Consider the following 12,745-nt stretch of genomic DNA (forward strand, 5'->3'; position numbering starts at 1 on the left):
TTGCCTGTGGGTAAATATCATCCCAGAATAATGTCCACCTAAACTTATGGGTTCCCATTGCCTTTGCAGCAAGGACACAGCCACATTAAAATGGCAGATGGAGAGAATGTGCTTGTGGCGGTTATCAGCAGTGTGATTATGGACTTTGGTGCTTGAGGCGATTGAAAGTGTCCGAGGACAGATGGAGCAAGCTACAGGCTGAGTGCTGAGAGGAGGAAGTGATGACTGAACCACATCTAGTCCTCAGATTCATTTTAAATGGGAGCTATAAAAGTGTTAGTCCTCTCATTCATATTCTGTAGACCTCACACACCACCATACAAGCTGCTCCAACACTTCAGACTGAAACATTTAGCCAAAACTACACAGCAGGAAATACATAAATCCTTACCATTCACTTGCCAGATGTTGACCATTTTCTCCATGGCTGAGGCCAGGTATTTCCCTGTGACACTCCACGCCAGAGGAGACAGGCACGGGTCGCTGGGAGATCCTAAACCGGACATCCCCTCCTCTGAAGAGCCATCACTGAAAAAAACACCATTCACACAAATCAGAGCCAAAGCTGCAGCTGCTTTTGTTTCTTTTCATTTAGCTTCTACAGTGCGGCAGGAAACAGTCCCACATATTATCACCCCATAAAGCTGAATGAGGCAGCATGTTAGCACATCATTTGCACATCGTTTGCACATCGTTAGCACAACGTTAAGCTCTTTAGGGAGTACGCAAGTACATGTAACTGCTCAATCATTAATTAGCATTTATTAAATGCAATCAGCAACGTTACCTGCTCTTAAATCTCATTGCAGGATCTGACATATGTTGTGTACCCCACTGCGACACAAATGGCTGCAGACAGCAACAAAACTAGTCGATTCTACTCATTACTATTCAAAAATATCAGACATTAATTTCCTCATCCATGTAGCTCTCAGCGAAAAAATTCTCCTTCCTCACCCTCAGCTGATTTAACAGCCTCCTCTCTTATGTTCTTTGCAGTGACTGCAGTACAATCAATAGATGATCAATAATTATCAGTACAACTACAACATTACACACTCTTTTCCAGTCGGGGGGGGGGGGGGGGGATTGCTAATAAATAAATCTCAACTCCTCGTCACCCTCAGGGTTATCACATCTTTTGGAGCTATCACTATGACAGACGTACACTACGGAGGACTTGACACCTAGTAGGGGTTAGGTGTAAGATTTAAGTTATAACCTAAGCCTACGTAGAAACTATCACAGCTGGTGCAACACCTTAAATGTTAGGACAGCGTAAAATCGTTGTAAGAAAGAACTTGCGTTCAAAATAGGCTACGTTTGAACTTACACACAGTTGGTGCAACCCATATCTGTACTCCAACAAGCAGGACCAGAAACTGGCATAAAAATCCCCCAGCCTGGTATTGTTTGGGTGGCAAATTGCAGAGCTAGATGGAGACACCAACGCACTACCATGGATGCGACTACAGCTGGATGTAGATTCAACACAGGAGTCTAAACCAGGCTTTAGTGCTGTTTAAGAAGTCCTTACTCCTTGTTGAAGATGCAGGTCTGCTGGAGGGTGTACTGGTTCTTGGTGACGTTCCACACTCGGACTGTCCCATCAGTCCCACTGGTTGCTAACAGGCCTTTCTTACTGCACCATCCACAGGTGATCACCTGGAAGACAGAGATGGAAACTCAAACATTTAAACAGAAGATTAAAGAATGAGAACCATTTAATTCAAACCCAATGAAACCTTGAGCTGTTAGCTCGGTGCACTCCATACGTCATTATGTCTAAGAAGAGATGCATAAAAATAGTGGACGACTTTAATCAACCAAAATGTTCGTTCAGGTCCTAGTCCTAAAGGGTTGAAACATCCACTTTTGCTCTCAGGATCAGGTTGTCCGTCTCATCTGCAAAGGTTATCAGTCACCCAGGAGAGGGTGAATCCAGGGTGAAATGCAACTGCATTTTGTCAAAAATCTTGAAGAGGTTTTGCCTCTCCTCTGAAGGGAAGCTTGTCTGTTTCTGCTAGGCTGCTTGCTCCAATGACATTTTGTCATATTGCATAAAAAGACTGAAGTTTTTCAGTGTTGGATAAATTAAATTTATAAGATTACCAAAGTGCATGGACCAACAATCCACCCACACATCTCTGAATCAGGTCCGAGTCTTAAAATGTCAGATAAATCTGTTTCCCCACTCACTCTGCTCTGATGAGCCTCCAGTTTGATGAAAGAGCACTTCCGCAGGTCCCCCGCCATGTCGGCGAAGGTCTGCGGCCGGTTCTGGTTGTTGTCGCGGTCGTGTGCGGCCAACGTGCGGACCAGCTGCTGAGCAGCCCACTGGCGGTGCTGGGAGGAGAGCCTGGAGGACAGGCAGCAGGCCGCCAGAGCGTTGGCCAGCTCCAGAGGCCCTACAGCGGAGGGATTATGGGAAGGATGGGCATATAAATGCGCAATTAGACCTGCTCGACATGGAAAACAAGGTGACAAGGTTTCCCAGTGAGTGAGAGAAGAATCACGGATGAAGACAAACATGAAAACAGAAAACAGAGATGATCTGAATGAACAGAAACAATGCAGAGCTGAACAGGCATGATTGATGAATTACAGCAATAACGCATGAATTACACAAATGCATGCTGATTTTCATGAGATCATTTCAGAGCTGAGCCAGATACAAATACACTTCAGCATCACCTCCACCTTAAAAACATAAAACAGGAAGGGGAACTGTTCTCTTTTGTTCTAATTACTTAGTTTTCTGGTGGGATTTAAATTTTTGAGCAACAACTAGTCAATTTGATGAACCGGTGTCACAAAAAAAAATAATATGGCTTATTTAGTCGAGGTGATGCCATGTTCATATCTGTCTAATTCCATAATTTCAATATTTAAAAATGTATGAAGACAAAGTGTCTAACATCTCTGTACTCACCACAATAAAAGGGTAATGGATCAACCAATGAGATAATGAAATGCACATTAACTATGTCACAAAAGTCAGAGCACATGGACTATGTTCTGCTTCGTCCTCTGAGTCTACAAACCTCGTTTCTCCATGTCCGCCTTGTCGTAAGCCGGTCTGAGCCTGGCTCCTTTATCAGCCAGCAGTGCCACCAGAGCCTGAGTCACCACGAAGTTTGGAGACGTGATGAGCTTGTTCTCCTCCGCCACACCACGCAGGAAGCTGGGCAGGAACTTTCTCTGGATCGGGTCATCCACTGTGGTCAGATTCATGCCGGTAGCGGCAGAAATCAGGTTCTGAAGAGGAAAAAAACAAAGTGAAATGAATTTTTAGAGCTTTTCTTTCAAACCATGAGCCAGTCAGGTCAAGGCCTGTGCTCAAAAATGGATGTGGGAATATATGATAACAATCATTAATACATTTTACTTATAAAGCCCTTCTCATGAAAACTCAAAGACACTGTACAACTCATCTCTCTTCCTCAGATATGTGCACTGATAGATATTACAGAATCTATAAGGCAGTTATGAAATTAACATGATTTTGGTGCAGTCAACAAATAAAGCCAACAGGTGGCAGTAGACACTAAACACACACGCCTCAGACTAAAACAAACCAGCATTGATGGAAAAGTCTATCCAAGGCTAAAAATGAAGATAGTGGTGTATCCAAGATTTCTTCAAATACCAGAATGTCCAGACATAAATCACACAGTATGAAAGATTTACAAAAACAACACAGCCAACCTCCATTGACGTGACAGCACACCAGCATAGTTAGCTGTCAGATAGCCTTGTATGATAATAAAGCACAAAAGTCAACAGAGAGCGTCATTTTAAGTTTGAAAAATGAAATAATATTGTAAATGTATTCATCAAAAGCTCAGGGATTCGAAACAGGACATTTAAAAGTTCTTCTAAAACCTCTGAGGACTTTGATTTTTTGTTTTAAGCAGTCAGTTGTCTTTGCCTTTCCTGTGTTGAGATTTTTTTGCAGAAACATTCTATTATCCAAGATCAACGTGTATGATCATAGTGACATCTCAGCTGTGGGAAACACCCAGTCCAAGTCTGCGTACCTGTGTGCAGAGCTGCACTAGCAGCTTGGCGGCGGTGGGACTGTTGGACGCCAAGCAGCCCACAGCCGTGCTGAGGTAAGCCAGACAGGAGATGGGTTTGCTGGCCTTGGCGGCTCCTCGGGGCCTCTCAGCATGTCCGGAGCCGGCTGTTGGACTTGTAGAGAGACCGGCTCGACCTGCTGCCGCCAAACACATCAACCTGACCAGAGTTCTGATGTCGGTCAAACCGAGTGACTCCAGACCAGCGGCAAGGCTGCAGCTGGAACCACTGAGGATGGGAAAGAAAGAGAAAAGGGGGGGGGGTTATGCAAAAGAAATCTAGAACTGAATGCTCTGACTAAATCTACTTTTAAAGTCTGCTGCTTAAAGTCTTGAATTAGAAGTTTCTTCCTATCTAATTCGCAGTGTGTCATTCCTAGAGGGGCCACATGAGGGGTCAACGTGTCAAGGAGCATCTCAGTCTACGTACCGACTGTAAGATTGTGGTTCAATATGATGCAGTGGATCAGTAAAAACAGTCAAATCATTAAAAGTCCTTAATATTAGAATTTCTGTAGTTTACTGTGATAAATCTCCACTTTTGTCAATTTATTATTCCAATATGTTGTATTTAAAACTATTTTTGTTTCATTTTGGGGTTTTATGCAGCCTTAATATAGGATAGTCAGACCTGCTTTTATTTTGAAAAGTAAATCTAGAAGCCATGTAGTCTGACCTCGGTTTACATGTTCTATGATAAAATCAGAACTCTAAATGCTTACAGACAGATGCAGGTGTGTATTTTACCTGACAGACAGCAGAGACAGCGCTCTCATCACCATGGTTCTGGCTAGCAGCACCTGAGCTGCAGCTGTCACCCTCCGTAGCGCCATCACCCGGTCGTGAGGGTTCTGTAAGGCCGCCGCCTGCTCACCGAGGGTCACTCTGCCTGAAGAGCTCTTATCCACTGAGGTCTGACAGCCTGAGCACAAACGCATTCACTGATATGAACCTGAGCACACTCCATTTCTACCAGAGGAAAACCAAAAGATGAATGAATTCATCTGTCCTCACCGATCTGCAGCAGCGTCTCCTCCATGCTGTTTGTGGCAGTCACCATGGCAACAGAGGCTCCCAGCGGGTCGCTGTCGGGGAACTGAACCGCTTCAGGGACGATCCTTCGCTCAGTCAGGCCCAAAGGTCCCGCTAAAAGTTCAAACTCCTCCTCTCCAGTCAGTTTCTCATCTTCATCCACATCCAGCATGTCCCAGTCCTCTGCAGAGTGACGTATCCAAACATTCAGGGTTTATAACCACAGAAAAACATTTGTTTAAGATCGCAGGAACATTTCAGATGTATCACTGAGTTTCTGTGTACCTTCATAGACGCTGTCCTGCTTTCCCAGAAGGTCTGGAGCCTGTCCCTTATACCTGAGCACACAGAAGACATAAACATTAGCCTTTCTGAAAATGAGTAAGATAGACAGGAGGAGTCACACTGAGGTGCCAAAAAAACAATCCTGCCTGATTCCCAGTATCCTTTTCCCAACTTACTGAGGAAATCTTTCCTCAGACGAGACCAGTCAGGATCTACCATCGCCTCATCAACCACAAATCTGAAATTCAATTACCGAATGGTAATGAGGCAGTTCATCAGAATGAAAGCATGTCATTGACTATTTTCTACTTTTTCCCAGATCACATTAAAATGACTTTGCAACCAAGTTTTTGGTCCTGACCTACAAGGTAATGATTTTTTAAACTTAACCAATTCAAAAAAATAGGAGACAACAGGAAAAAAATCAGTTTAACTGATTTTTGATATTATGATCCTCAAAAACTCACAGACCATGGAACCGCACAACTGTCTGTGATCATGGTTTGTAAACACTCTAAACAGTAACATGGACAAGATAATACGCAAAAAGAATGACTAAAATCAAATGAATTTAGCTAGAAAACAAAGAATGCAATGGGACATGTCTTAGTCAAAGTGTCGTCTATAATTTAAGACCTCTCAATGTAAAAAAAAAAATATATATATTTTTAAAGACTTTTTTTTGGCCTTCAATTTCAAAAGTCCAATTTAAGATTTTTTAAGATGTTTCAAGGGGCCCGGTCTGCTCGCTGGATATTAGGAGGATTCTGACAGGATTCTGAAATCATGGCTCAAGGAAAAAACAATCATGTGATCACTGATTTAATCCTCTGAATGCATCAATTTTTGAGACAATGAAATATAATTTTAAATGTGTTTTTTTAAGTGATTGACTGTTGTTGAGTAGGATGTGTATAGTTTTTTAAATGCTAGCATGTTTTATTTTATCATTATAATGTAAAGTTCTTACACCTTCCTGCCCAGGAACCACAGATGAAAATTAGCTTTGTAGCTAACTCTGGCTTGACAGTTTAGTTTTGCATGGCTCCTGTCAAATAAACTAATAAATAAAATAAATACATAAATAGAGGCAGCCTAACCTGGGATTGCAAAATTGAGTATTTTATCCCAGATCGATGACTTACAGCAAAGGTTGGAAAAAGTAGTAGCAGTAAAATTGGTTTAAACCCCGCCTTCCGAGAGGACTAGATTTGTTTATGTTCTCCGTCATGTACATGAGCTGTTAAAGTGCATAATAACCCGTTCATGAAGCTCACTCTCTTTGGATAGAGGATATTCAGTCCTAGTCATTCAGACCAAGATCACGTTTGATATTTACAGTTAGAGGTCAGGGAGGCACTGATGAAACAGGGCAGTACAATAATCGTACTGACACCACATAGTTGAAGATTATTTAGGAAAATAACTGCCTTAAACTGGGTCATGACCATTGTTGTGGGAAAAATCTGAAGATTTAGAGCAGGGGAGTCAAACTCAATCACAGAAGGGGCCGGATTCTGAATTAAGGTCTAACCTGAGGGCCTAACAGGGTCTACATTTAACCAAACTGTCCACCTCATTTTCACCGGTAAGATATTATAGGGAAAAAACTAGCACTGAAGATAAATGATTTTGAGATTTAAAAAGTCAAAATTTTAATTTAAAAGGCTCAAAATCTGAGATTAAAAAAAGACGTTTATCAGTGCAAAAGGTCAAAATACAAAATTAGATGTTAAGCTAATGCTTTTAAAAGGCAAATATATAAAAAAAGAAAAGTCACAATCATGGTTTTAAGGCCAAACTATGACTTGAAATCAAAATATTGAACCCAAACGGTCAAAATACAAGATAAAAAGGTCAAATCTATGAATTAAAAAGGTCAAAATATGATATAAAAAGCCAAAAAATAAGACAAAGTCGAAACAATAAATTGACAAAGTCAAAATATGAGATAGAAAAATCAAAATAATAAATTGGAAAAGCCTAAATATTAGCTAAAAGTCCAAATAATAAATGTAAAAGGTCACAAAATGCAATAAATAGTCCAAATAATAAATATAAAAGGCCAAAACATAAGATAAAAGTCCAAATAATAGTTTGAAGTCATAATTTTGCTATGCAAAATCAAAAATATGAAATGAAAACACAAATGAATTTCCCGCATTTCATTTTATCTAATTATTTTTATTCTTTATATTTTTTTTTTCATCTTTATGACTTAAGAATATTTGATATCACCAAAGTAAGTTTGTTTATTTATACTGGAGGAAATCTGCAGACCTCATATTTCAGGGCCAGTTATAATAAGAGTATGATATGATCTTGCGGGCCAGGTATAACTGTACCACGGGCCGAATTTGGCCCCCGGGCCTTGAGTTTGACACTGCTGTTTTAGAGAAAAGACTAAGGGGAGATTTCTGGGTCAAAGAGAACCGTCTGTGTTGTTCTGTTTCTTTAAAGGTCTTTATGGTGTAGATTTTTACTAAATGCTACTTGTTAAATGACACAGTCATTGCACTCTGGTCAAAGATAAAAAGTTGGAGGGAAGATAAATGGCTGCTTAAGAAGATTTTCCTTGTGTGTTTCTTCATTGTACCTCTCTACGATGGGGACTTTGGCTTTGCTTTTGATAGCCAGGTATTTCTCTCTGCAGGCGCCACACAGCAGGTAGTACGGGTTTCCACTCCCACACTCCCCTCCGAACCAGCCGTCCACGTACGAGCCGTTGCTGCGGTAGCCCTGCCGGTTGGCGCTGCGTCCACATCCGGGGTGGCTCTTCTTCATGTGCTGGTTGAAGTTGGCCACGTTGGCCTCGCAGAGCTCACAGACGACCACCTCGTCCCTGTCGTCTGTCTCGCAGACGTGCTGCGAGGGATGAACACACCAACATTCACGTTCACACGTACAGACACAGAAACACGACGGAGCTGTTAGGCCTCAGACCGGCGGGAAGCGACCATGCAGTGTGATGTGATAGAAATATGAATGATGGGAGCTCTGCAGTCATGAGTTAAATACAAGCAGCACTGAGGCGTTAGTTTAGCTGAGCTGAGGGGGGTGAAGGTCAGGGCTGGGCAATGTATGGACTTTAAGATCAATGGATCTATTATCAAATGAGATACAGGGTCAGACAGCATAGATACAGATGTAGCTGATGTTAACTAAAAAAAGGTCCTGCCAGGCCGAATACTCAAGAAAAAGACTGTTTACTGCAAGAACACAACAGTCATATGTTTATTCACCGCTAAATGTTCAAATGGCAAACTAAACATTTCATTTATTTTGGGAGCATTTATATTCAGAGTAAAATAGAAGAATATTCATACCTGTCTGATATCAGGGCAGAATTAAGTCAGAGACACCCACGATGATCAAAAATGCCCAGTGTTGGAATCAGGATTGGGTGGTATCTATTTTAAATACTGTTAAACTTTCCCTAAAATCTGTTGCCGGAACTAAAACTGAAATCTGTCCATTATTGGGTGTCCAGGACTTTTACTTTATCAAACAGGTTTTAATGATTTGATTAATATTTCTGGTTCTTTAACAGCCTTTTGTTAATTCTCTACATAAACAAATATCCATAAATACAGATGTATCTCATATCAGCTGAAAGATGTTTATGTGTTTTACTCTGTATTGCCCAGCCCTAGTGAGTGTCTGACCCTGCAGATGTGTTTCACTGAGCATGTCCACTATGAGTTTACGGTGCATGAGAAGTGATGCATTGTGGGAAAAGAGCAGAATAATGGCAGCCCTCGAGCCGGAGCATAAAGTCACACACACCCATGTTGGCCAGTCCAGTACCTCCGGGATCCACATTCCCAGAATGTCCGTGTCACTGGCCAGGTCCTGTCCGAACATGGCCTCCATGGTCTCCTCGTCCAGGTCCATCTCCAGCTCCTCATCCAGGTTGAAGTCGTAGAGAGCGCCCGGATCCTGCTGCTGCTGCAGGGATGGCACCTCCCGACGGGACTGGCTGTGGTGAGCCTGAACCGACCGGTACAGACCGGCTGAAGAGGATAGGAGGAGGAAGGTGAGGAAATTAGGGCTTTTTGCCATTAGATTTGCATGAGAAGGATAAAAGGTGTCTCTCATTCTCACCAGCGCGGGCTAACAGCGTCCGAGCAGCGAGGTCAAAGCGGTGTTTCCTGCCTGCAGCAGAGCGCCCTCTGAGCGGAGGACCGCTGGAGGCTGACGCAGCATCCTGATCCAGACCCTCAGGACTACAGACAACACAAATACACTTCTTCAAAAATACTTTCACAAATTAACATTTAACATTGGCATCTCTTGTTTAATAAATGTTGACGTCACTGTTTTCCCAGTCTTCATTCGTTGCTTTGGAGGTTTTTTATACCACAATGAATATCGTACCCTGGACTTGTTAGTGAGGAATTATGTTGTGAGATTTTGATATTGTTACATTCCTAAATAACAAAGTTTCACACATGTATTTGTGATTCGAGATTCCAACATCTACCTCTCACTGAAGCCCTCCTCCATCTCTGCAGCGTCAGCGCTGGCGATGTCTCCAGGTGAGCACAGGTACGAGCTGCGGTCCAGAGACTTCCCTCCAGCCGATGCCGTAGCCCCCGGACAGGACGAGTCCGACCCGTCCACTCCGGTGTTACCGCTTCGGGTGTGAGGCTCGTCGTGCTCATCCTCTGTGCCAGGGTGTTCAATCATCCACATGGCGAGCACGGTGATGTTCTGAGCGTCTGCTTCTCCACGAGCACCTGAGAGCAGAAACACACCTGAGGTACTAGCATGGCCATGGTTCAGGTCAGCTCAGGTCTACTGTACTTAAAAATGATGAATGTTTGCTAAATGATGACAAAATCCTCCACTGAAATATGCTTCAGTTAAAAATGTCTACAGATATAAGTACTGCACACTTCTACTGTTTACTAACATCAGCTTTGATATTTACAAAAGTTTCCAAATCTAGAGAAATCTTTCATTTTTGTAGAGGTAACATCCATATCTTGTTGTTTTGGTGCTGTTTCTCATTCATGTACTGTGCTGCTTATTTGTGACAGACCACAATTATTCTCTTTACATCAGCTGTGAGAGTTCTACAGAATAGGCATTAGCATTTTTCTCTATTTCACATGTCTGACATTTTATTTTAAGCTCTTTTTGTAAAGATAAATTATTGAAAACATAATATTTGTAGCCCAGTTCGCCTCGGGTCTTTCCCTCACTCTGATGTGTTGAAGTCTAAGTGTTCGGTCTTATTCATGCTGGTAAGAACCACTCTTTAACCTTTTCACCTGAATGAAGTTAGATCTACGGTGTTGTTATGGGAGCACACGAATCTGGAGACCTACCGGTGGCTTCCAGAGCTTTGGTTATTTGTCTCAGAGAGAAGCCCATCTCCAGCAGCGGCACAGCAATGGCTGGAGGAGGAGGCGACGTGGACAGCCTGCTGCTTGGGTCTGACAGAGCTGAAAAAAACATTAATATGTGAATTAGCCTTTCAAAGATTGAGAATCCCCGTTATGAAGATATGTTTGCAGAGTCTGATGAGTCTCCTTAATTTGGTCCCGGTCCTTTTTCTAACTTTTACCCCCTAAATGCCCCCCTGCCCATCGCTGGAACAGAGACTAAGGGTAGTGGTGAAATCTGATTGGTTTCTTTTGTCTAAATTTGCATTATTGATCACTAGGGGTGTTATGGGATTTAGATCTTGTGAGACTAAACATGCTGAGAGCTTTTGTTGAGGGGAAAACTGTCTTGTGAGGTCAGTGTACCACAGAAATGCAAAGCAGCAGCTACCATGACATAACACAAGGGTGTCAAACTCAAGGCCCGGGGGCCAAATCCAGCCCATGGAACAGTTAAATCCAGCCCGCAAGATGATCTCATATTTCTGTTCTTACTGGTCCATCAGTCTGAGGTCTGCAGATTTCCTCAAGTATAAAAATGCAAACTTATCCTGATGATTTAAGATATCATTAAGTCACAAAATCTGAAAAATGAAGGAGTAAAAATATTTAGATAAGAAGTCAGGAATGGGGAAAAAGAAATCAATTTGTGTTTTAATTTCACATTTTCAATTTAGCGTCTCACAATTAGGACTCAAACTTAGGATTCTGGCTTTTAATTTCATACTTTGAGCATTTCAACTCACAATTTTGACTTCTCATCTAAGATTTATAACTCTAATTTTTAAGTGATATTTTGACCTTTTAAACCAAATATTTTACCTCATATTTTCAACTCCTTACTTTGACTTCATAATCCCATAGTTTGACCTTTTAGACTCACAAGTTGAAATTTCGAATCATGTTTTGACTTTTAATTTCATGATTACAAATTTTATTTCATATTTTGACCTTTTAAACTAATGATTTTGACTTTCTTTTGAATATATTTGACTTTAAACACATTTTTTTTCAATTTCAATTTCATGTTTTTACCTTTTTGAACTAATAAATGTACTTTTCTCAGATTGAGAGCCTTTAAACTTATCTTTTTAACTTTTTAAATGTCAAAATAATTTATCATCAGTGCTAAGTTTCAGTACATATCCATTACTGGTGAAATGAGGTTGACAGTTTCTGGTTAAAAAGGGGATGCTGTTAGGTCCTCAGGTTAGGCCTGAATCCAGAATCTGGCCCCTACTGTGATTGACTTTGACACTCCTGACATAACACAATACTAACCTGGAAATCAGTAAGATCACAGAGATGCTCCTGAAAATCATTAGCCTAGCAGCTGGTGAAGAAACGAGCTGATCTGAGACCGTTTGAATCTCCCCCTCCTCCTCCCTTGTGCTGCTACTTTTGATTGCACATGATTGTAAATGCATAATAAGTTAACTTCTATTCTCCATGAGGAGAATACTGTGTTTATTTAGACTTGGTCATAGTGTTGCTCTTTGTATCTCTGATTCAATCACTGTTTCGACATGTCTCATTCTCACCTCAGCGTTTCAGTCAGTCACTCATCTATCAGCCAGAAATGTCATATATTTACAGGCCGTTGTTTACTACAGGGGTTAAACTAAGCAACTCTGTCTCCAACTGTTAGAGGAATTGTGGTTCCCAGGAAGCTAATCATTTTCATCTGCTCTAGACCTGTCCCAAAGTGAACAGGTTCTGGAGTGATATCCATAAAGAATTGGCAAATATATTTGTGACTACATTTACTTTTAACTGGGAGCAACTCTTTGTTTGCAGTATTGAGTATTGCTGCCCAGAAGGCAATAACAAAAAATGGCTTAAGCCAGAAGCTCCAACTATAGAAGATTGGTACAGTATAACTTATGAAATCTATGTAATGGAACGAATCACCTTTTCATTGCGGCTCCAGAAGAAAGAATTCCAAGAATTGTGGGAAAA

At 41.5% G+C, this 12,745-nt stretch overlaps 1 protein-coding gene across 7 annotated transcripts in view; it reads right to left on the reverse strand.

The window, feature by feature from the left end:
- herc1 (HECT and RLD domain containing E3 ubiquitin protein ligase family member 1) overlaps positions 1-12,745 on the reverse strand; it is a 117,261-nt gene that overhangs the window by 29,969 nt on the left and 74,547 nt on the right. For 4 of the 7 annotated variants that reach the window (XM_041786312.1, XM_041786305.1, XM_041786289.1 and 1 more), the window contains exons 42-54: positions 10,730-10,846; positions 9,880-10,135; positions 9,501-9,622; positions 9,183-9,409; positions 7,993-8,261; positions 5,397-5,449; positions 5,094-5,294; positions 4,827-5,001; positions 4,041-4,308; positions 3,045-3,258; positions 2,200-2,459; positions 1,538-1,665; positions 392-528 (exon numbers count right to left, since the gene is read on the reverse strand). In XM_041786312.1, the coding sequence (XP_041642246.1) occupies positions 392-528; positions 1,538-1,665; positions 2,200-2,459; positions 3,045-3,258; positions 4,041-4,308; positions 4,827-5,001; positions 5,094-5,294; positions 5,397-5,449; positions 7,993-8,261; positions 9,183-9,409; positions 9,501-9,622; positions 9,880-10,135; positions 10,730-10,846 (2,427 nt within the window). The remainder of the gene's footprint in view (positions 1-391; positions 529-1,537; positions 1,666-2,199; positions 2,460-3,044; positions 3,259-4,040; positions 4,309-4,826; positions 5,002-5,093; positions 5,295-5,396; positions 5,450-7,992; positions 8,262-9,182; positions 9,410-9,500; positions 9,623-9,879; positions 10,136-10,729; positions 10,847-12,745) is intronic. The other 3 variants (XM_041786327.1, XM_041786320.1, XM_041786297.1) reach the window with 2 other exon arrangements.

Source organism: Cheilinus undulatus, linkage group 1 (assembly GCF_018320785.1).
Source record: "Cheilinus undulatus linkage group 1, ASM1832078v1, whole genome shotgun sequence".
Taxonomy (NCBI): Eukaryota; Metazoa; Chordata; class Actinopteri; order Labriformes; family Labridae; genus Cheilinus; species Cheilinus undulatus.